The sequence below is a fragment of the Microcaecilia unicolor genome, chromosome 3 (assembly GCF_901765095.1).
Source record: "Microcaecilia unicolor chromosome 3, aMicUni1.1, whole genome shotgun sequence".
Classification (NCBI taxonomy): Eukaryota; Metazoa; Chordata; class Amphibia; order Gymnophiona; family Siphonopidae; genus Microcaecilia; species Microcaecilia unicolor.
Genome location: NC_044033.1, coordinates 26,715,382 through 26,740,211, shown reverse-complemented (window position 1 = coordinate 26,740,211; position 24,830 = coordinate 26,715,382). Strand labels below are relative to the sequence as shown.

The 24,830-nt window shown below is 42.9% G+C and overlaps 1 protein-coding gene across 1 annotated transcript in view; it reads left to right on the top strand.

Moving 5' to 3' along the window:
• The window catches only part of THADA (THADA armadillo repeat containing), a 649,870-nt gene that overhangs the window by 563,223 nt on the left and 61,817 nt on the right, over nucleotides 1-24,830 (top strand). Inside the window, 1 exon segment of the mRNA XM_030195792.1 lies at nucleotides 6,600-6,734. Within this exon segment, the coding sequence (XP_030051652.1) occupies nucleotides 6,600-6,734 (135 nt within the window).

Sequence of the window (24,830 nt, the reverse complement as noted above, 5' to 3'; positions counted from 1 at the left end):
ACTACCTGTGCTGACGGGGGACCCAAACCCCCGACAGCCGAAGTGCTGTTGTGCCCTTCGCGTTGTTCATCTTCTCTGGAAGTTCCTCTGCGTGCGTCTGACGTTGCGTGCGTGTGACATCAGACGCACGCAGAGAAACTTGCAGAGAAGATGAACAACGCAAAGGGCACAACAGCACCGGCTGTTGGAGGTTTGGGTCCCCCGTCAGCACAGGTAGTCCACAATGGCAGCGGGGAGGGGGGGGGGTCGAGGGGGCCGTAGCACGGGGGGTGACAGATGATTCTGAGGCGGGGGAGGAGTATTTTCCTACTCCTCCCCTTGCCTTGGAATCAGCTGACCTGACGTCAGTGACGTCAGTGCATATCTGCCTAGCAGACCACCACCTCCAGGGAGCCACGGTCCCAATCACAGAACGTTGGAGGTGAGAATTATTATATAGGATTACAACATGCGAGATATGCATTCATCTGGACCAAGGTAACATGATCTCATTTTATTAAACCTTTCCTGCTTTTGACTTAGTTGACCACTCTTTACCATTGCAAGGATTGAAAGACATTGATGTTTCAGGAATTACACTGCAATGGTTTCCCTCTTATCTTATAGATAGAAAGTACTTGGGTCACTGGAAGAATATTCAATCTAAGGGATACCTTATCTGTTGTGGAGTACCACAGGGTTCTTGCTACTCTTTTTCAATATTTTCATATCACCACTCTTTACACCATTTCAGTACACGGATGCAATTCAGTTACTGACAGTTTTCAGCCCATCAGAATACTAAAATACACACTCCATAAATTTACTTATTGTCTGCAAATACATCTCAGTTCAATGCAGATCACAATAATAAGAAAACTAGGACATTCCTAGGAAAGAAGTGTCATGGCTTTGCCATGCCCTGCACCCAACTCACTTTCTTCCTGCGGTAGGAGAGAAAACTAACAACTTATAGCAGCAGCTTCAGAGAGCATTTTCCATCTCACAGATAGGCTGCAGAGAATACCTTCTCCTGCTTTAGACTTAGCCTGGCCTCAGAATGACATCCTATAGTATATCTCCTATCAAACTGAGCTCTCTTTTTCATCAAGCACTGCCATTTCCTCCCCTCACCCTCCCCACTGACAGTTTGAACTTCGTGGGTGTGGCTTGGATCTCTTTCAGGGAGAGAAAACTAACAACTTATAGCAGCAGCTTCAGAGAGCATTTTCCATCTCACAGATAGGCTGCAGAGAATACCTTCTCCTGCTTTAGACTTACCCCTCTACCCACCCACCCCTAGAGTGACATGTCTTATATAACCTCCCTATCAACCCACTCATTACTTTACCTCACCCATTTCTATTCTTCTATCACCTTCTCCCACTACTCCAACCAGAGTTACACCTAATCACACTGACCACCCTTCAACATCTTCAGTCCTTCTGTGACTGTTCTCTTGTGCTTGACTGCTTAAATATTTTAAATTTAAATGCTTTACTTTTTGTCTATTAGATTGTAAGCTCTTTTGAGCAGAGACTGTCTTTCTTCTGTGTTTGTACAGCGCTGCGTACACTTTGTAGCGCTCTAGAAATGTTAAATAGTAGTAGTAGTAGTAGTAGTAGTTGGCCTCTGTGGCGTTCCGGTGGTGTACATATACTGTAGCAGAACTTGCTTATCTACTCCTACCCTAGCTGAGATAATATTCAAGCACCTTTTTGACTTTATGTGCAACTTCTTTAAATTAGTCACCTTAGTCTATCTTATCTCTACCTGTATGTTCCATCTTCACTTACACATATGCTGTCTATTAAAATGTTTTACTCTGTATTGTGTTGACATTGAGGGTCATTTTCGATATGTCGTCTAAATCTGAATTTGGACGTTTTACACAAAACGTCCAAATTCTGAACAGGAAAGAACAACAACAAAAAAAGATCTATCTTTTCCTTTCGAAAATACTGTTTTGAAAAACGTTTTGTTATTTGGTCATTTTGTTTTTCAGTCCATTTTCAAACAAAAAACGTCCAAATGGAAGACGCAGAAAATCAAGCCATTAGGATACAGACCATAAGAAAAGTTTCAGTCACAGGAAAGCATTCATAGAGGATAACAACGTTCAAACTGCTGTAGAATCAGTCCTGTTACACTTGTGGAGGAAAGCATGCTATCAATTCCCTTGTGGCAAATATGACTCAGCCCCATGCAAAATGAATGGGCTGCGGCACATTTGCCAAACTGGGAATTGCTCGGTTTAGTAAAAGAGGCCCAAAGTCAGAAACAACTCCGTTTATACCTAATTGTTCAACCACCCTTAGGTTTTGATTTGGGTTTTAAAAGCAATACCATGTGGATGTAAGGTCTGGATAAATGAATTAAAACCATCAAAGTTAGCCAACAGATTTATTTTCTACTGAAAATAATTAACTTTGTATGAATTTGGCAGCTAATAGTGTGCTGCTTGTATTTACATCCAAACAGATTTTAAGTAGAAACAAATATATACAGAACTGGCACATGGACTGACTCTGGACTTCTGCATGAAGGTAGCTCTTCCCTCATTATTCAATACCTCTCTTTTAAATAGTAGTAATAAAAAATATCAAGTGCATTTTTATAATATAGCACTGCAATCCATAAAACAAAAGAAGTATGTGCCCACGAACCATCTTTCTTTCTTAATCTAGGCACAGGAAAAAAATATTTTAAATGTTCCCAGGTTTCAACCTAATTAAGGTTTAAAAGAAATCTTTTGTAGTTTAAAATGAAAACTATAAGTACATGATTCTCATAACATGATCTCTGTTTTGGTGTCCCTTTACTAGGTGAAAACATCTCGGTACCAATGCAATGCGTGCTAGGGTGTCCCTATAACCAGCCCCTCAAAATAACACACTGATTACGATTTAGAAGTAATTACTACTCTAACTGATGAAAGGTTATTCTATTCTGAGGGTTCCTCTGTTTATATCCGTATGCTGCACAAGCCGTCATGTTTTTATAATTGAGATTAAATAAAAATGCTATCAACAAACATGCGGCAGCATATAATTTGTTTTGGTGTCACCAATATGGCAGCTCCGTGGGGGAGGGAGGGGGGACTTCAACCTTTTGACATCATGCCATCTCCTGTCTTCATTAAACCTCCTTGATGTCCACCTTCAAACTACATGCCATCACATTTAGATGCCATTTTGTAAAATAGCACTGTGAGGGAGTCTATAGGACACAGCCATTTCCCCTTAAGGATGCCCCTCACAAAATTAGAACCACCTTAAAACGCATAGTCCCACCCACAGGGGATGTGACAGGAGGGGTGGAGCCAGGAGGGCATGGTCTGGGAAGTATAAAGATTTTTTTTTTTGTTACATTTGTACCCCGCGCTTTCCCACTCATGGCATGCTCAATGCGGCTTACATGGGGCAATGGCGGGTTAAGTGACTTGCCCAGAGTCACAAGGAACTGCCTGTGCCGGGAATTGAGCTCAGTTCCTCAGGACCAAAGTCCACCACCCTAACCACTAGGCCACTCCTGGATCAGTACACAGCTAGGTTAAGGAGGCCCAGAGAGAATCAGCAACACCCAACTGCATTTTCATCCACCACTTATGTGTGAACTGGTACAGTCAGGTAGGCCAAGTTAAACTTGGAACCTTGCAACTTTGGATTTTTACTAAAGTAACTGCTAGAGATATATTGGTAACTCTGGGGAGCCAGGTCATAGACAAGTAAAGTACACTGCTGTGCTGAGAGACAGTATGCCATGGCCCTGCAGGACCAGGCCACTGGAGAGCCTTGTTACATCTGTAATCTCCCATTATAATGGGGATTGCGATATCATCTGAGAGAATGCTTCAGGGTCTCTCAGGGGAGGACTCTGGAGTTGTGGGAGGTAAAGGATCCAGCCCAAGGGGTGGGTTCCTGGGATAAGTTGCAGAGAAAACAGTTTCATGTTGTTGAGTGTCAGCGTGGGAGGAATTTGAGTTAATAAATGTTATAGATGGGTAGAGCACGAGGTCTTTGGTTGCCTTCGCCTTGCCAGGACCCTTGGAGAAGAGGGGCTATCCTGGAAAGGCCAGATAACCTAAGGTTGAAAGTTAAGGGAAGAGTTATTGTCAAAGGCAGTAACAGTCTGACAGGAGCGCTCTGGGTGGGCAAGGGTTAGCCCAGCTCACAAACAGGAACAGAGAAGAGCCTGTTCAAGGCCAGAGGGTGCAGCTCAGTGAAGCGCAACTCTTGAGGAGAAGACAAACAAGGAGGTCTGATCCTCGAGGAGTTTGCTGGTGACAACCAATGCTACCAGCACATCCTTGGATTATACAGCCCAAAGGGATGGGTGATGAACTGGAGGAGCTGTAGATATGTACATATTTTGGGGATTTGCTATAAGAAATTGGTATTGAATAATGAGGGAAGAGCTACCTTCATGGATAAGACTGTAGCAAATGGTCTTAGATGGATAGAAAACCTCTTAAACCAAATGCTATCTGTAAGGATATATAGTGTTTGGGTTTACTGCCTTTTGCAGAGTTCAGTAAAGTTTGCATAAAAGATAACTCCTTCCTTGGTGTGGCAAGTATTCCTTGAGAGAGAGAGAGAGAGAGAAGAGCCTGCTCCTGGTCTATTAAGGACACTTAGGATAAAGCCCAGCTTAACATCCTACGGCCTTCTGGATCTTTATCTGGCCCTGGCCTGCGCCCATGCTCAAGTGAAAAAGACTGAACTGTGTGTGCAGAGTGGGTTGTAGATGGAAGGAGTCATTCTCCTTTTGTGTCCTGGGTCGGTCAGAACTGAGCTGGTCAGTGAGACCCGGGTTACACATCTAAGAACATTTTTGTGTTCATTTTCCCTCCCCTGCCTGTGATTGGAACAGGACGCCTACCTGATACAATAAAAAATGTTTTCTTTTACCTGCACCCGCTGTGTGGCTCCAGTTGTCCTGGCTCCAGGCCCGCCCTCGCTCACGTTATCACAAACACATAGTTCTAGCATTGAGGTATACACATGTATGTGCACAGATACGCACATATATGTTGGCATTCTGGTCATTTACATGCATTCTTGGTGCCCAGACATTGGTGCCCTCTTTACAGAATTACCCCCCGGATTCTATATAGGGTGCCTAGCGTTCAGTGCTGAATTCCAAACGTATTCTATAACAATGCGCATAACTTCATTGGCAAAAAGCAATCAGCATTGTTAATGGGACTTAACAAGCAATAATGAGCACTAATTGGCAATAATTAGAATTTATGTGCACAACTCCCTACATGTTCTGTAATGCACTGCGCCTAAATTTTAATGTGCTCAGGCTAAAAGGGGTGTGGAAGTGGGTGTTTTGTGGGCGTTTACGCGCATTGCTATAGAATATGGTCCTCTGTGCCTAAATCTACGCGCTGGGATTTACGCCACATTTTCATTGGCGTAAATGGATGCTCATAGTTTTAGGCGCTAGGATATCTAGTAAGCATATTCTATATACCACGTCTAAATCTAGGCGCTTCATATAGAATACACTTAGGTAGAAATGTTTTCTGCGTGGATTTTTTTAAGCACCATATATAGAATCTGGCCCTATGTGTGCATGTATGTGTGTGTTCATGTATGTCCCTTTCCTTCTTTGTGTGTGTTATCTCTTTGTGTATGCCTCTCTTTTGTGTTTTTATGTGTATGTGTGTTTCTGCCTGTGGCTTTTTGTCTATACATACAGATGGACAGATAGGCAGACGGATAGAGCCTCCCCAATAAGCGCTATTGCTTAGGTGAAACACATATAGAACTCCAAGAATGTTGGGCATTATTAGGAAAGGTATGGAAAACAGGTGTGAGGATGTTATAATGCTGTTATATCGCTCCATGGTGCGAACGCACCTTGAGTATTGTGTTCAATTCTGGTCGCCGCATCTCAAGAAAGATATAGTGGAATTGGAAAAGGTGCAGCGAAGGGCAACTAAAATGATAGCGGGGATGAGACAACTTCCCTATGAAGAAAGACTAAGGAGGCTAGAGCTTTTCAGCTTGGAGAAGAGACGGCTGAGGGGAGACATGATAGAGGTATATCAAATAATGAGTGGAGTGGAACAGGTGGATATGAAGCGTCTGTTCAGGCTTTCCAAAAATACTAGGACTAGGGGGCATGCGATGAAACTACAGTGTAGTAAATTTAAAGCAAATCAGAGAAATTTTTCTTCACCCAACGCGTAATTAAACTCTGGAATTCGTTGCCGGAGAACGTGGTGAAGGCGGTTAGCTTGGCAGAGTTTAAAAAGGGGTTGGACGGTTTCCTAAAGGACAAGTCCATAAACCGCTACTAAATGGACTTGGGAAAAATCCACAATTCCGGGACTAACATGTATAGAATGTTTGTTCGTTTGGGAAGCTTGCCAGGTGCCCTTGGCCTGGATTGGCCGCTGTCGTGGACAGGATGCTGGGCTCGATGGACCCTTGGTCTTTTCCCAGTGTGGCATTACTTATGTACTTCATCTGCTATGCCCAGTTATTAAAGTTCTAGTTCTCATATATGCAGTAGAAAACATACACAGTGGGATTTGTGTGTAACCTAAATTTTTAAAATAGTAATAATAAAATGATATTCTTCCTTCCTTCCCTATATATTTTCAGGTCTGTCGGACACACTGATTCTTTGGAATTGTGTGTTCGTGCTGCTGCAAAGTGAAGAATCTGCCGTGAGGAATACTGCTGCTGATTTGATCTGGGAATACCACGTACAACAAAAGACTCTCAGAAAAATCTCAGGTACCATGTTTGTCATTTGAATTGCTAAAGAAGGCATGATGGGTAAACAGTGTTGTATAGCAACTAAGTAAATGTAACTAGTTACTGTACTTAAGTAAAAGGTTTGTTACTTTTACTTGTAAAGAAGTACAAGAAATATTTGTTACTTTTACTTTTACCAAAGTAATAATTTTACCAATTTTTACTACTTTTACCTACTTAGTTTTGATGCTTGCAGTTAAAAGTAAAAGTGGTAGAGAGACCTAAATGATGATTCCTCAGTAAACAAAATGAAACAGCAAAACCTGGACCAGGATTTTGCAATGCAAACCTCATCACTCAAACAGTGAAGCATCTCATTTTAAGTTTTGGTGTTCAGGTAATACAGCCTATGAGAACAGTAGAGTTGCCTTTGCTTCTTGAACTGGTTACTAGTCTCCAGCCAAACAGAACAGTGATGTTGGGTCACTTTGAAGCGGAGATGAAGCTGAAGCTGGTTGCATTTCTTGGTGAACAGACATATGTCTCTCTCATATCAAACTGCTGGACAACCCATGGAAAATTTTGCATTGGTGTTATAGTCCACTCAATTGATAGTCTGCTTGTCTGGCCTTAAGACTGAAGAGTTTCCAAGTTTCCATACATTTGACATTCATGCATCAGTTCTTGAAGCTATTCAAACAGAGTTTGCCATCAGACGAAAAATAGTTAGGACAACAACAGATGATTTCAACTTTATGTCACGGTCGTGCCCTGGTTTCAGGCTCTCAGTCATCTCGCCACCTGGTGGCCAAGCCTGGTGGCTGCATTGGATTGCATGTGTGCTGTTTCCCGTTCCAGACTTCAGCCTATTCCAGTCCGGATCTTCCGGCCTGCCAGACTTGCTTGTCTTGTTTGAGCCTGCACAGCACCCATAGCTGCCTGGTGATTGCTGCAGCTGAATCTCAGCTGCTGCTGGGCTTATTAGCCATTTTGAAACTCTCTGCTTTGCCTTTGCATTGCCTAAGGCCCTGGTTTGTTGGTGCTTGTTGCACTTTTATTCTAGTTCCTTGTCTGATGCTAGTTAGTCTGTGTGTAGTTCACTTGTCTATTAGATTGTAAGCTCTTTGAGCAGGGACTGTCTCTCTTTGTTAAATTGTACAGCGCTGCGTAACCCTAGTAGCGCTCTAGAAATGTTAAGTAGTAGTAGTAGTAGTAGTTTAGCTTAGGGTTAGTATTTGTTTCCTAGACTTGTTCCTTGTTTGTCTTTTTGTGTTTAGTTTCTGTTTGTCTTGTTCAGTGGCTGCCTGGCAGCTTTTAGTTCTGTCTTGTGTTTTGTCAGTGTTTGTTCCCTGTTTTAGTGGCTGCTTGCAGTTTCCAGTTCCTGCCCTGTCCTGTAAGTCCTGTCGGCCGCCTTTAGCCAGGGGCTCAATTCCTGGGGAAGGGTGGCTAGTGCAGGTGAAGTCTTGCTGTTTTTATCTGAGTTCTGTCTGGGTCCTGGTGTGGGGTTGTTTTGCCTGCCACTGCCGCTCCTCGGCAGTGGCCCAAGGGCTCACAAACCTAGTTCCTGCTTTTTGAAAACGTGACACTTTGTGAAAGCCTTCTCTGTAATTGGACAGCATGACAATGATAGCGAATATGAAGATACAAATGATGAATTGGCGCAACTACTAATGCAGATAATATAAGGAAGTCAAGTGTTTCAGACCGAGATTCCTTTGATCAATACCTGCAGACCCAATTGAAGGCATCAATAATATTGCGGCCTGATTTGAGCAGTTTTATCAGTCTGAACAATCCACTTCCTGTTAGTGCGGTTGTTGAACACCTTTTTAGCTGTGGTGGATTAAAGACTCACCAGTGCACTCACATGAGTGACAGTCATTTTCAAAATTTAGTTTTACTAAAAGCGAAGTAGATTGAATTGTAGAACAATAAAATTGTTGGGATAAAAATATTAACAATAGTTGCATTCACTGTAGTTACAGTACTTTCAGTTTTTACTCAAAAAGTATTATATTAGGCAGTAACTTTTTTACTTTCATTTAAGTAAATTTTTAATGTGTTTTTTTCATTGTTCTTTTATTTAAGTATTAAAATATACATTTATTTTTACTTTTACTTAAGTACTTTGAACAACACTGTGGATAAAGAGGAGATATGATGGCAACCCCTCGTGCTTTAGGAGTGCCAACAAAAGAGGGATTTTTATCTATTTAAGGGTTGGATTTACTAATATGTGTTACTGTGTGTTAATGCAGTTTATTAATTCAGTCCCATTATTGCTAGTAGAGTCTATGTACTAAGCAAGGACATAACTTGCATTAATTTATTATTGGCTGCTGTAAGGATTGATAGTGTCAAAGAATCACCATAGCTTTATTAATACAGCTGGATATGGCTTTCTCCTGTGCTAATGCCCCTGCAGACATTCCCCCATACATATTTAAAAAATTTTTTGTTGTTGTTGTTACATTTGTATCCCGCGCTTTCCCACTCATGGCAGGCTCAATGCGGCTTACGTATTGTATACAGGTACTTATTTGTACCTGGGGCAATGGAGGGTTAAGTGACTTGCCCAGAGTCACAAGGAGTCTCACCTACTTTCTCCACCCCCTTCCAAATAGTGGTGGTCTAAGGAAGCACTTTGCAGCCCAGCAGGCAGCAAGTCAAACAAGGTGGGCACTGCTATGAGGCACCCTAGGTAAACCTTCCCCCTTACATAGCTACTTACTGGCGATGGCTCTGGCAAAGCATTTTCCTTGGTGACAGAAGAGATGGTAAAACAGTACACAAGCATAAGCAGAAACAAGAAGCAACACTGGGCCTTCAGTTTGGAGATAAATACAGTGCTTTTATTTTCCTTACAACCTAGTCCCCTCTCTCTTGTAACCCAGCCACTAGAGCCACTTTTCTCTTCCCGTTCCAGGTGCCGCCACCTTTTTCATATCCAGCAGCCCCCTCTCTTGTTCTTCTCAGTCACAGAAGCTACTCTTTCCCACCCTAAACAGTCTCTCTCAGACCCATCAGCTGTCTCTTTCCCCCTCCTTTTCTACTATTTCTTAACAGCACATAACAGTCCATCGGGAAAGTTTAGTTTATGTATTTGCTATACCATGTTTTGAATGTAACAGCAAAGTGGTGTTACATTCAAAAGACATATATTATAGTACAGAATTAGCCAGAGAGATATCAGAGGCAGGATAGAGAAAAATAAGAGCGGAAAGGGGAAATTAAGAAAGAAAGAAAAATAAAGCCGCTCCGGTGCCCATGGCCAGAACCACCCAGCAGATTAGCCTTCAAAGGCTTGGCCATAAAGACATATTTTGATTCCTTTCTTAAATTAGGAATAGGAAGATTCCAACCTAAGGTTGAGGGGGTAGTGAGTTACATAGTACAGGCAAAAGCTGTGTGCCAGATATACTCCAGATGGATTCTGGATGAAAGGAATATGGATAAGAGGCAGTTCTGAGAATAATAAAAAGTTTGAGATGGAATGTAGGGGATAAGCAAATCATGAAGAAAATCTGACATACCAGCGTGGAGAGCTCAGTGAGTGAGCATCAGAAGTTTAAATCTTCTCCTAAAGGAAATTGGGAGCTGACTGGCCAGCAAGAGAATTACATAGTTCTATGGGCCCTGGACAGTAGTATATTGGCCAAAGTTTAGATTAATTGCCTAATAGAAGTGCCAGTAAGGCTGTTATAAAGTGCATTACAGTAATCAAGATGGCTTGTCACAAGAGCCTGGATCATTATATTATTTTATTGCCTAACAACCCCCAATTTACATTTTGTTTGGTGCATAAAAGCATACTTTTGTGACCACAACAAGTTGGGCCTTGAAGTTTAAATATGAGTTGAGACAAATGACTAATAGACTCCTTTAAGTTAATGGGGACACCTCAGTTGATAGTTGGAGGAGTTTTGTTCCTTAAGAACCAGATTTCTTTGAATTTAGAAATGTAAGTTTGAGCATATTTTGTCAAAGCCAATTTGTAACAACGTCTAGACAGTGGTTAGAAGAGCTTAGATTATTAGTGAGCAGATTAGGAAAGGTAACAAGCTGTATGTCGTCGTCGTTGTCATCGTCATCATCATACATATACAGTGAAACCTCGGTTTTCATTGACTTCGGTTATCGTCAGTTTCGGTTTTCTTTGATTTTTTCAGTGAAAAATTTGTCTCTGATTTCGTTGGTTGCCTCGGTTTTCGCTGCTAATTTTGCGAAAACAAAGGGCAACCCATGCACTCTCCTGCTCATTGGATTTACATTGATTCATATGGAAATAATTGCCTCGGTTTTCGTCTGTTTCGGTTTTCGTTGATTGTTTTCGGACGGATTATCAACGAAAACCGAGGTATCACTGTATTTATTTATTTATAACATTTATACCCCACATTTTCCCACCCATTGGCAGGCTCAATGTGCAGTCAGGAAAGAATGTAATTTAAATTTATCCACTGGCTTTATATGTACCAAAAGTGGGCATGTAGAACAAAGGTAATGCCAAAAGGGGCATATGTGCATTGCATTTGGGCTTTCCCATATATCGCTTGGTTCTAGAGAAGGGTATTCCTACAAATATCACCTCTCCTGATTATAGAAATGGGGTTACAGGCAGCAGTGTGCTTATTCGATATTGTAGCTAGCTTGCTATTGAGTGGTGCAGCTGGTATACTGTTTTGAAGAAAAACATGTTTAGCTGTTAAAAGAACAAAAAGTCAAGGAAATAAAAACCACTAGCAGGGAATACAAAATCAATGAGATAAGACAGATTCCATATTTATTTATTTCTAAAACGTATACCCCGCTTACACCTAAGCGGTTCACAATAAAACATACATACACATAAACAATTTACAACACCTTCAAAAATTACAATGAACTGTTGCTAATTTCCAACTGCATCAAATACAGAATGCCTGAACACAAAAATGAGTTTTCCAAAGCTTCTTAAATTGACCTACATTTGTACAGAAGCGGAGATGCCCAGGCAAGGCATTCCATAATACTGGGCCTGCAACTGAAAACGCTGCTGCCCTCATGAGAGGCATAATGTGTTGTTGCAAATGAGTCGGTTACTAACTTCTTTGCGGAATCCGATCTCAATCCCCTAGCAGATACAAACACTGTTATCACAGAACGCAAGTACCATGGCACATTTTCATAAATAGTCTGAGGAAGCAAGCATAGAACTTTAGACTATATCCTAAAACACACAGGTAGCCAATGTAACTGCTTCAACACAGGAGTCTTATGAGCCCACTTTGATACACCCACCAGCACCCTCACAGCTGCATATGCTAGAACAGTAGAAGATGTAACACTTATAATTAAAGAAACGTTTTTGTGAAGATGATGGTTACTCTCAGTTATCTAAGCCATGACGCTCTCGCATCTAAGGCTTCTAAGACAACAAGAACTATGAGCCTACCATAAGGGGTTCTCATTTGATGCCCAGATACATCCCCGAGTAAACCAAGATCCTTGTAAAAGTGCAATGAGGGCAAAATTAAATAATTGAAAAGTATATACATCTACTACTAACAATTACAACTGATGCCCCCAATAAAACAGAATGACTCCAATCCTAAAATGTATATCTCCAAAGTCATTGGCTAGAAAAGTCAGTCTTTCAAAAATGATACTTACCTGAAATCCAAATGATGATTCAAAAATAGCAAGTAGCAGAAACTCTCCAACCGTTGGCTCTACAGAGCTCCATTTTGAAATCTTCGTCAGGAACCATGGTGTTAAAGAGCTGAAAACAGACTGCAACAGGAATCGTGCACCTTTCAAAATGGCGATCAGAAAAGGGGGAACCCCAACTCCATTTCCTGTGGAACAGAAATACCCAAAATGGCATCATGCTTATGGTAAACTTTATGAACACAACAATAGTGCATAGTACAAATTCAAGCAATACTATTCCGTTTTATACATTTGTTCAAACCGTAAAGTTGAATATCCAATATTGTTCATGTAGCAAAAGAAGATGTGCTCTGTCTCCTTGATAACCTTCAGAAACTTGTTCAATAACAAAAACCATTAGCGTTCAGAAAAAAATTACGATGATTAGAAAGACAATGAGCGACCATAGGACTACTACTACTACTACTACTTAGCATTTCTATAGCGCTGCCAGAGTTACGCAGCGCTGTACAAGTTTAACATGGGAAAGGATAGTCCCTGCTCAAGAGAGCTTACAATCTAAAGGTTACAAACTATGTAGTCAGTGTAGGTAACTTACAACTTATGTAGTCAGTGTAGGTAGCTTACAATCTAGAGGTTACAAACTCTGTAGTCAGTGTAGGTAACATGAATGGGGAAGGTGGTTAGGCGCCAAAAGCAAGGGAGAAGAGATGGGCTTTGAGTAAGGACTTGAAGATAGGCAGGGAGGGCGCATGGCGTATGGGCTTGGGAAGTCTGTTCCAGGCATAAGGTGATGCGAGGCAGAAGGGGCGGAGTCTGGAGTTAGCGGTGGTAGAGAAGGGTACGGATAGGAGTGATTTGTCCTGAGAGCGGAGGTTACGGGTGGGAACATACGGGGAGAGGAGGGTAGAGAGGTAATGGGGGGCTGCAGATTGAGTGCACTTGAAGGTCAATAGGAGAAGCTTGAACTGTATACGGTAACGGATCGGGAGCCAGTGAAGCGACTTGAGGAGAGGGATGATATGAGAGTGTCGGTTCACGCGGTAGATAAGACGTGCGGCGGAATTTTGGACAGATTGAAGGGGGGATAGATGGCTAAGCGGGAAGAAGGTTGCAATAGTCAAGACGAGAGGTAACGAGCGAGTGGACGAGGGTTCGGGTGGTTTGTTCAGAGAGGAATGGGCGAATTTTGCTAATATTAAAGAGGAAGAAGCGACAGGTCTTAGCTGTCTGCTGGATATGGGCAGAGAAGGAGAGGGAGGAGTCGAAGATGACTCAGATTGCGGGCTGAGGAGATGGGGAGGATGTGGGGGCATTGTCAACAGTGACGGAAAGTGGGGGAAGAGGAGAAGAGGGTTTGGGTGGAAAGACAAGGAGCTCAGTCTTTGCCATGTTCAGTTTCAGATGCCGGTTGGACATCCAGACAGCGATGTCTGAAAGGCAGTCCGAAACTTTGGCCTGGGTTTCGACTGTGATGTCGGGAGTGGAGAGATAAAGCTGGGTGTCATCAGCATAGAGATGGTACTGGAAACCATGTGATGAGATCAGCGAGCCCAGGGAAGAGGTGTAGATCGAGAAAAGAAGCGGTCCAAGGACAGATCCTTGAGGAACCCCAACAGAGAGTGGGATGGGATGGAAGAAGAGCCATTAGAAAATACTCTGAAGGTGCGTTGGGAAAGGTACGAAGAGAACCAGGAGAGGACGGAGCCCTGGAACCCGAATGAGGACAGTGTGTCGAGAAGTAAATTATGGTTGACGGTGTCAAAGGCGGCCGATAGGTCGAGGAGGATGAGGATGGAATAGTGACCTTTGGATTTGGCAAGGAACAGGTCATTGCAGACTTTAGAGAGTGCTGTTTCTGTCGAGTGTAGTGGGCGAAAGCCGGATTGAAGCGGATCGAGGACGGCCTGAGAGGAGAGGAAATCAAGGCAGCGGCTGTGGACAGCGCGTTCAAGTAATTTGGAGAGGAAGGGTAGAAGAGAGTTGGGGCGGTAGTTGGAGGGACAGGTGGGCTCAAGTGAAGGTTTTTTGAGAAGTGGTGTGACTACAGCGTGCTTGAAGGTGTCAGGGACAGTAGCGGAGGAGAGAGAGAGGTTGAGGATGTGACAGATTGAGGGGATAACTGAAGGAGAGATGTTGTTAAGCAGATTGGTGGGAATGGGATCAGAGGAGCAGGTGGTGCACTTAGAGGAAGAAAGAAGGCGAGCAGTGTCCTCTTCGGTGATCTCAGGGAACATCACCTACTGAGATGTTCTACTAGATGAGTGTGGATCTTGCTGGTAATATGTCCAACATATATCTCCTTACATGGACAAATCTTTAAATATCCTAGTGTGGCTAACCTTTACGTGTCATCTTTTGAAGAACAACATTTGTACTCTTCTGCATGGTTTACTCATGTTAAAATTTGGGCCATTTTTATTGATTACATCTTTTGCATCCATAATTCAGAGACTCTGGTGGAGAGCCTCCTAGCGTCTGTATCACATTGCCACTGAATTTTTATTTATTTATTTTAGTTACATTTGTACCCCGCGCTTTCCCACTCATGGCAGGCTCAATGCGGCTTACATGGGGCAATGGAGGGTTAAGTGACTTGCCCAGAGTCACAAGGAGCTGTGCCTGAAGTGGGAATCGAACTCAGTTCCTCAGTTCCCCAGGACCAAAGTCCACCACCCTAACCACTAGGCCACTCCTCCACTTATGCTCCGTTTCATGTAAAGGAGCATGAACAGGAGGATGTCAGCAAGAAGAAAGAGCAGGGCAGCGAACGCAGCTGCGCTGGAGACCACGCTCTGAAGAAGGCTTCAGCTCACAGGGGTTAGAGACCCCCGCCAGCCAAACCAAGGGCCTGGATGAAATTTGCGAGGGGCCGGGCTCCCATGGCCCCACCTAGCTACGCCCCTGGCCTGATGGTCAGCAGTGAGTTGAGATCTTGGGGAACCAGGTTCCCTCTGCAGCTCTGTGTGACCCTGGGCAAATCACTTAGCCTTCCATTGCCACAGATACAATAATATGACTTAGATTGTGAGCCCATTAAGGACAATGCAAAGTACCTGTAATACATAAGTATTGCCATACTGGGACAAACCAAAGGTCCATCAAGCCCAGCATCCTGTTTCCAACAGTGGCCAGTCCAGGTCACTTCTGCCCCCCAATGACCCCCGTGGACCATAAGAGACATCAAGCATGCCCAGGGGGCCCTACCTAGAGCTCAGGGGTGGGGGAGCTTGTTCTGGGTGGAGGATGGGGGGGCTATTTTGTAGACCAGAAAGGAGATCAGGTGGACTTTCATGCAAAAAAAAAAAATAGTCATGCAGTTCCCGGCTGATATTCTGCCAGGGCAACATAACTCTCTTATGCATTCCTCGGCTGAATGTTGGCCGGGATCCCCTAGGCTTTGGCAGCCAACCCTACAGAAATTAGCCCCCAGTATTCAGTGCTGGTACCTGTATATGGCCTGGCACTGAATATTGGGGGCTAATCTAGCCAGCGACGGTAAACGCTTAAAAAAACAAAATGCTGACTACTGCTGGTTGAATATCAAGGGGCTTGCTTGTAAAATGCTGTGCTCAATAGTGACTTCATCTGTCTTTCTCAGAGAGTGTAGTCTACATTAAATCCCAGATTTCACACTACAGATAACATAGAACTAAGACCCCACCAACTAACACTGGCCCCATATCTCGTGATAATAACTCCTACCCAATCCACAAAATATTCCTTGTCAATTTTGAATAGTTTTGTGTCGTTTCCAAAATTTAATCACCTTGCTCATCGTTCCCATTTCCAGATCATTAATAAATGTGTTAAATAGCACTGGTCCCCGGGGCACTCCACTGAGAGAATTGGTAATTTAACCATACCCTCTGTTTTCTATCCATCAACCAATTCCTAATCCACAACAGAACACTGCCTCCTATCCCCTGGGTTTTTTTTTTTAATTTTTTCAGGAGTCTGTCATGAGGGACTTTGTCAAATGCTTTCTGAAAATCTTGATACACTATCAGGCTCATTTTCAAAAGAGATAGACGTCCAAAAAGTGACATAAGTCAGCATTTGGACGTTTATCTCACAGAACCGTCCAAATCAGTATTATCAAAACCTCTTTTTGGACGTCTTTCTCTGAAGTCTGTCAGAAGAACGTCCAAATCTCAAGAGGAAGTACTAGGGGCGTGTTCAAGGTGGGACTTGGGTGTTCGTAAGACATGGACGTCTTTCAGCAATAATGGAACAAAACAAAGACGTCCAAGACTACAACTTAGATGTTTTGAGCTAGACCTTTTTTTATGACGAATAGCTGCAGTGGGAATTGAACCCACTTCCCCAGGATCAAAGTCTGCTGCACTAACCACTAGGCTACTCCTCTACTCCACACAAGAGGTGCCCCAAATGACCAGATGACCACTGGAGGGACTGGGGGATCACCTCCCTTTCCTCCCCCAAATCTCAAAACATTTTGCCAAACAGCACTTTCAAAATGAAAAGATAGACTTTTTTTTGTAGAGAATGACCTTTCCTGTTCTGATTTTGAACATTTTACAAAAAACATTCAAATTCAGACTTAGATGTCATATCCAAAAATGCCCCTTGTGGATTTGACTTGCCCAAAGTCACAAGGAGCAGCAGTGGGAATTTAACCCATGTTGCCAGGATCAAAGTCCGCTGCACTAACCATTAAACCACTCCTTCTCTGTTTTGGACATCTTGGTGTTCAAAAATGGCTTTAAATCAAAGATGTCCAAATCTAAGGACGTCCAAATCCAAGGATGTTCATGGTATTTTCAAAAACAAAGATGGACGTCCACCTTTTTTTGAAAATGAACTTTTCCCCGCCTCCGAATTTGTACGTTTTACAAAGATATCCAAATTCCAACTTGGACGTTTCTTTCGAAAATGCCCCTCCTATATCAACCGACTCACCTTTATCCACATATTCATTCATGCATTCAAAGAACTGAAGGAAATTGGTGAGACAAGAACTTCCCTTGGCTGAATCCAATTTTAAACCATATTTGTCTATGTGTTCAGTCATCTTATTCTTTATAATAGTTTCCACTATTTTTCTCAGCACCGACATCAGGCTTACCGATCTGTAATTTCTCAGATCAGCCTTGGATCCCTTTTTTAAAATAAGTGTTATATTGGCCACTCTCCAATCTTCAGATACTACAGACAGTTTTAATGACAGATCAGGTTACAACAGATCTGCAATTTCATATTTGAGTTCTTTCAGCACCCTGGGGTGTATACCATCTGGTCCAGGTGAGTTATCGCTCTTTGACTTGTTGATTTGGCTCAGTACATCTTCCAGGTTCACCGAGATTTCTTTCAGTTTCTCTACTTCGTCACCCTTGAAAACCACCCCTGGTACAGGTAAATCTCTTACATCTTCAGTAAAGACTGAGGCAAAGAATTCATTCAGCCTTTCTGATTTGGTTCTGTCCTCCCTGAGTGCCCCTTTTACTCCTTGATGATCTAACAGTCTCACAGATTCCCTCACAGGCTTTCTGCTTCCTTTATACCTGAAAAAGTCAAAAAGTTATTACTATGAGTTTTTTCCTCTAAAGCAAATTTCTCTTCAAATCCTCTTTTGGCCTTCTTTATCAATGCTTTGCATCTAACTTGCCAGTGCTTACATTGCTTTTTGTTTCTTCATTCTGATCATTTTTTTCATCATCTGAAAGATGTTATTTTGCCTCTAATAGCTTCTTTCACTTCTCCTTTTAACCATGCTGGCTGTCATTTGCTCTTCTCTCCACCTTTATTAATGCATGGAATACCTAGGCTTCCAAAATGGTGTTTTTGAACAACGTTCATGCTTAATTAAAAGTCCTAACCTTTGCATCTGAGCCTTTCAGCTTTTTTATTTTCCTCATTTTATTATAATTACCCTTTTGAAATTTAAATGCTGCTATAGTACATTTCCTTATTGACTGCACTCCAGTTAAGTCAAAATTGATCAGGTTATGATCACTGTTTCCCATGGACCCAACACCATTACCTTTTGTACTAAGTCCTGCATTCCACTAAGGACTATATCTAAAATAGCTCCCTCCCTCTCTTATCAGTTACTGGACCAGTTGCTCCGAGAAGCAGTCATTTATTATATCTAGGAATTGTACCTCCCAATTCTCCCTGATGTGGCATTTAACCAGTTAATATTGGGGTAATTGAAATCACCCATTATTATACTTTTAGCAAATTTGCTAGCTTTTCTCATTTCTGTTAATATATCTTCATCTGTCTGATCGTTCTGTCCTAGTGGTGGACAGTAGTATAGCCCTACACATTTATTCTTTCTTTCACACATAGAATTTCTGTCCATAATGATTCTATGTTGCTGCCTGTTTCATGCATAATTTTTATTTTGTTTGACTCAAATCCTTTTCTAACATATAATGGCAACCCCCCGAGATGAAGGGGGAGTCCTAAGATGGCGGACGCAGCTCGCTAGCTCTCGTCGAGTCTCCGTGGACTTTTTCCTTTTCTTGATTAAAATTAAAATTCTTGCTACTTGACATGCTTCACACTAAAAGGAAAGGGGTGGTCAAAAGCTTACCACCTGCAGCGACGACCACTCAAACGGTCCAACTGACCCTCGACGGATTCGCTGCAAGTACACCAAGGGTGAAGAAGGTGAGGAGTCCCGCTGTGGAAGCGTGTGGAGGAGCGATGACTTCCTTGGGACAAGATACCACCCTTTCCTCGCCTGATCTACACCCACCTCCGTGTCCTGCGAGCTACCGTGACGCGGCAGAATCTTCAATAGCGTCCGAAGATGGCGCTGAAGAATTTTCGGCAGTTGGTGTCGTGCCTGGAGCAAGCGGGGAAGATAATCAACAACAAGAGCTGGAAGCTCACACGAAGGTAACCTTAGAGGCCATATGGGCAATGCCAAAATATTTGAATAAAACAGTTACAAAGGCTGCAGCGGATACTGCTTCCCTGGTAACTAAAGTAGATTCTCTGCAGGACTCCATTGAAAAAATAAAGCAAGACTCTAATACACAAAATGCTATTTTTCACCAAGAAATTTCCTCTTTAAAAAAAAACAACTGAGTGCCTGATTAAAGACAAAACTGTTATTCATAATAAAATTAATCAGCTGGAGAATTTCAACAAGAGACTCAATTTGAGAGTATTAAATTTCCCAAAATATGGTTGAATTGAATGGTTTGGAACTATTTAAAAAATATTTATCTGAAGTTCTCAATTGCTCCCCCGAGATGATTCCTCCTATAAACAAAATATATTACCTTCCAATTCCACAAAAGAAGATGGAGGAACAAAAGAGAAAATCAGAGGTTCAGGATTTACAAGGTCATGGATTACAAAACTTGACAGCATTTTTGGAAAATTCATTGCCTGAAATCCACACTCGCTCAACTTTGTTAATTTCTTTTGTTTTTGAGCAGGACTTAAATTCAGTTATGAAATTGTACTTTAAAAATGCTCAAAAAACTTTTCTAGGGGCCCAAGTGTGGATCTACCCGGATGTTACTAGGTATACCCAGGAAAAAAGGAGAGAGTTTCTCTTATTGAGAGACGAGGCCAAGGCATTGGGAGCTAGCTTTCTGCTAGCTTACCCGTGTAAATGCCTGATAAAATATTTAGATAACAAGTATATTTTCTACGAACCTGAACAATTGAAAAGCTTTGTTGAATTAAAGAAGATTGCCAAATGACTTCTTGGGTTTGGGGGTATAGCGCAGTAATAACTACCCTTGGGGCGATCCAGGTCCTATTGTCTAATAATGATAAATAATTTGTTCTCCTCAATTTATTTGACCCCCCCCCCCTTATTGTGGTTCATTATTGTGGTCTAAGAATAGGGAAATAATTCTGAAATGAGAATTTTACTTGTTTTTCCTTATGAGGTATGCTATCTCTGTGTTGCTGTAGCAAGATTATCTTGTAATTATTTGTGAAATTATAAATAAATAATAAAAAAAATAATGCAACCCCCCCAAAAATTTAATCCATCCTTTCATTGTGATGTAATTTGTACCCTGGTAACACAGTGGCCCATTGATTGCTTTCTACACCAGTGTATCACATCATCCAGTCCTGTATATAAATGAATTCTTTTTACAACAGACCAGAGCAAAAGAGTACATGTTCAGGCTTGCATGTCAGGATTACAGCTGTAAACATAGAGCTGGCTAGGGAAGATAATTTCAAGAGGAGTCCTCCATAGAGAATCATAGTGCAGTTCGGTTTAATTGTTCTAGACTGGATGGCACATTTTCATTTTCAGTTTATGTGCCTGTGTAAGAGAGCAACAATTTTGGAACAGTTGGATAGAGAAGGCAGACCCCTTTAAGGGAATGCCGGACACAAACGGGCGGAAGGCCAGGAGGGCAGAAGAGGGAAGGGGGAGGGGCAGAAGAAAGGGAGAGAGAGTTAAGCAAGTGGGCAGGTAAAAGGAAGGAAAGGGTTAAGGAGGTGAGGGACAGGGACGAAGAGGAGGGGCGTGAAAAGGTATAAAAATAACAGCCGGGGAACAGGCAGCCCTCTTTCATCCGGCCAGCGCAGGAAGCAACGCTGAACCAACCCACCCACCCAACATGGGTAGCTGTCGCAGCTAGGCAGGCGTAAAGTTACAGCAGTGATATGGGCACAGCGACGGGTACACAGCCGACGGACAGACAAACGATAAGAAATGTGATAATGTTAAGTGAAACAGCTGAGTGTAAAGTTGAAATGTAAACAAGAGGCTTATGCTACACAGTAGCTGAGTCACAGCTTGTCTTCTGGCTCGGACGGCCAGGAGGCCCACATCATCAGATCAAGAGAGAGAGGCCGGGGTGCTTCCTTCAACGGGATGCGCCGAAGAAAAGGATCATGGGTGTGTCCTCTAACGGGATACGCCTGAGAGACAATTGGTGCCGCAAGAGGCACTGCAGCGCGAGAACAGGCTGCTCTAACGGCACGACCTGTCAGACAAAGGAAGCTGTGTACCCATACATACCTGTATATGGAATGTTACTAGTTATAATGTTAAGTATTAGAAATGATATGTGTTATGTGTTAGATTAAGATTGTAAATGTTAATGTACCTGGCTGCGGCCAAATAAACTCCAAATGATATCTGAAATGGACTCCAGGATATGTGATTAGTGGATAAGAAGTATGTATGAGTATGTGCCGACTGCCCGCGTTGATGGTTTTTACATGACTAATTGTGATGAAGTGTACATCTCGTTAGAAGGCACGGGGAATCCCCAACCCCAAAGAGGTAATACCATGAGATAGCGGGGACTAGGCTCAAGTTGTTCTGTAGTACAAACACAGGGTGAACATCTGGAACCCTGCTTGGGCGGTTGTAGCTAGACAGGACCTTGTAAAGAAAAATGTCAGGAAGTATTTTTTCACGGAGAGAGTAGTGGATGCTTGGAATGCCCTCCCGCGGGAGGTGGTGGAAATGAAAACGGTAACGGAATTCAAACATGCGTGGGATAAGCATAAAGGAATCCTATGCCGAAGGAATGGATCCTCAGGAGCTTAGTCCAGATCGGGAGGTGGGGATAGTGCTGGGCAGACTTATACGGTCTGTGCCAGAGCCGGTGGTGGGAAGCGGGACTGGTGGTTGGGAGGCGGGGATAGTCCTGGACAGACTTGTACGGTCTGTGCCAGAGCCGGTGGTTGGGAGGCAGGGCTGGTGATTGGGAGGTGAGGATAGTGCTGGGCAGACTTATACGGTCTGTGCCGGAGCCGGTGGTTGGGAGGCGGGGCCGGTGGTTGGGAGGTGGGGATAGTGCTGGGCAGACTTATACGGTCTGTGCCCTGAAGAGCACAGGTACAAATCAAAGTAGGGTATACACAAAAAGCAGCAAATATGAGTTATCTTGTTGGGCAGACTGGATGGACCGTGCAGGTCTTTTTCTGCCGTCATCTACTATGTTACATGTGAGGGGGCAGTGAGGATTAACCCATCCAGAAGTTGTTTGGATAATTTCCTGAGCGTTAAGGGTGACAGAGCACTCAGAAACTGAAATGCTTTCTAATTAGCATATGATTTGCATGGTGAGCAAACAGAGTTTTGGCTTGTCCACAAGACCCAAGAGGAGTTGTACAGGACCCTGTTAGCCATAGAAGGGCCAGGGTGGGATTCTTGGTACCCCATGAGACTGCACTGAGCCCAGAGGTGGGTGGAACATTTAGGGCTTGGACTCACCCTGAGTAAAGAGTGGGGCTCTGCTCAGAACCTGACAGCAGGAGAGTTTAGGAGATTAGAGACTGATTTCTCTGTTTTGGGTGGTGACAGGTCTTTTGGTATGGATGGACCTTTTGCTAAGGATTACTATGGGCTAACCCTTTGGCTGGATTATTGGCGGCAAATGGTTGCTAGATACTCAGCTTATACCCTCGGGTAGGCAGCGGCATCACACTGATGCATGAAAACATTTTATTACTAGCTGTGAATCAAATTGTGAAGACAAAGATGGCTAATAGCCTGCATTTTTGTATTGCAAGATCCTAAACACGCTCCCAGTTTCACTTCGCCTGCAATTGTCTTTGGATAAATGATCTCAAAACCCATCTTTTCTTTTACGCTTTCTCATTAATACCAGTAACTACTCAGATAGAGTCCTGAAGACAATTCCCCTCCTCTATCCTGACTGATGTTGTAGTTCTTCCCCTCCTACCTTTTACTTTCTACCTGTCCATCTGAACTTTTAGCTCCCTTCTCCTCCATTTGTTAGACTGTAAGCCGCTTTGAAGGCACTCCCAAAGCTTATTAACCTTGGAAATAATTAAGGTCACAGAGGGGACAATTCTGTAAGTGGGTGCCTCCTATGCTGGGTTCCATATTTATTTTTTTCTCAGGCCCTCTCATATGTAGCTCAGCTATTGCAGCATTAGTCCTATGGCAGAGAGACAGAAACTTTGGTCTGATTGGGACTTTCTTCTTCCCAAGGGCTATGGACATTAACCCCACAAATTCCCCAGGAATCTAGCCAACATTTGTCATTTAAACTGTAAGTGTTCAATTTGCAGCTATTCTTGACTAAGAAAGCATATTGTTGGCACTGAATTAGGCTGTATTGTATTTGATGTTTCCTATTAAGGGGCCCTTTTAATAGAGCTTAGCACATGCTAAATGCTGGGCATCCTGTTTTATATCTTTGGGCCACGTGGTAGTTAGCACACACTAATGTCCGTTACTGCACGCTAAGCTTTAGTAAAAGGACACCTAAAGTTGTTTATGCTATTCTTATGGCTTGATATATTTGAGCGTTTTCCATCTGGAGGTTTTCTGGATATGTTAATTTTTAAATTTTTAGGATTTTTTAAATAATTACATTGTTATTTTTATTTTCACTTTATTTTGTCCTTATTTGTTTTTTAGTCCCTTTTTTTTATTTTTATTTTTTTTGCCTTTTCCTTTTTAAGGGTCTTCCCACTATATTATCCTGCTTTTGATGCTGCCCTGTTGTATAATAATGTCCTGGTCATGGCCTATGATGAAAGCATCAAGCCAAAACATGTCGCACATCAATTAGGGCCTTTTAAGTAATTTGCATGAAACTCTGCATCCAGTCTTATGACTGATGTGTTTTTATTTGAAATACTAGCCGTTAAGCCCGTAAAAACGGGTGAGTATTGCAGCCCTCCTCTCTCCCCTGGCCTCACCCCGTCCACCGATCCTCCCCCCCCCCCCCCATATCCAGCGACCCTCCTCTTTCCCTTGGCCTCTCCCCTCCCCCCATGTCCAGCAACCCTCCTCTGTGCCCTGCTCTCACCCCAAGTCCAGCAACCATGGCCTCTCCCCCCTGCCCTTCCCCCATGTCCAGCTACCCTCACGGAGGTGAGAGGTGCTGTCAGGTCAGTGCAGGGGGCCCGATACGGAGGGGGGCGGGAGTGGCGGCGGGGATGGGGGGAGGGTGGAGGTTGTTTTACGCTATGTTCCTTTCCAGGCGGCAGCGGCGGCGGCCGACAATTCGACTCCGTTTCCCTCTCTGTTCCGCCCTCTAACGTCATGATGTCTTGACGCGAGGACGGGACAGAGAGGGAAGTCTGTACTGCGCATTTACAAGTGAGTATGGTCACTTGCCATTTATATGTTTGATTGTTTTTGAAGCTTTTTTTATTCTATCCTGTTTGTAATCTAAATGTTTTATGGTTGTGGGAGCCATTGTTGAGTGAGTATAAACTTTCTACTTGTTTTCCCCATCTGCTCTTTATATAGTGTGTGGTTTGATACATTTGCAGTTGGCTGGCTTCTATCTTTGTGTGTATTCAAAGGTACAATTGGTGTTTTTGTGGACTGCATTCATTCAAACAAGAGGCAAGACTGACTCATCTGATAAAAGACTTACTCATGGTGCCTGGAATAAAAGAAAGCAGGTCCCATGCCTTACTTTTCTCAGTGAAAGAGATTCAAAAAAAGTTTTGTTAAACATGTTGAGCACTCTGGGTCCAGCAAAGAAAACAATGAAGCCAAAAAGTCGATTATTTCTACAAGCTCATAATTGC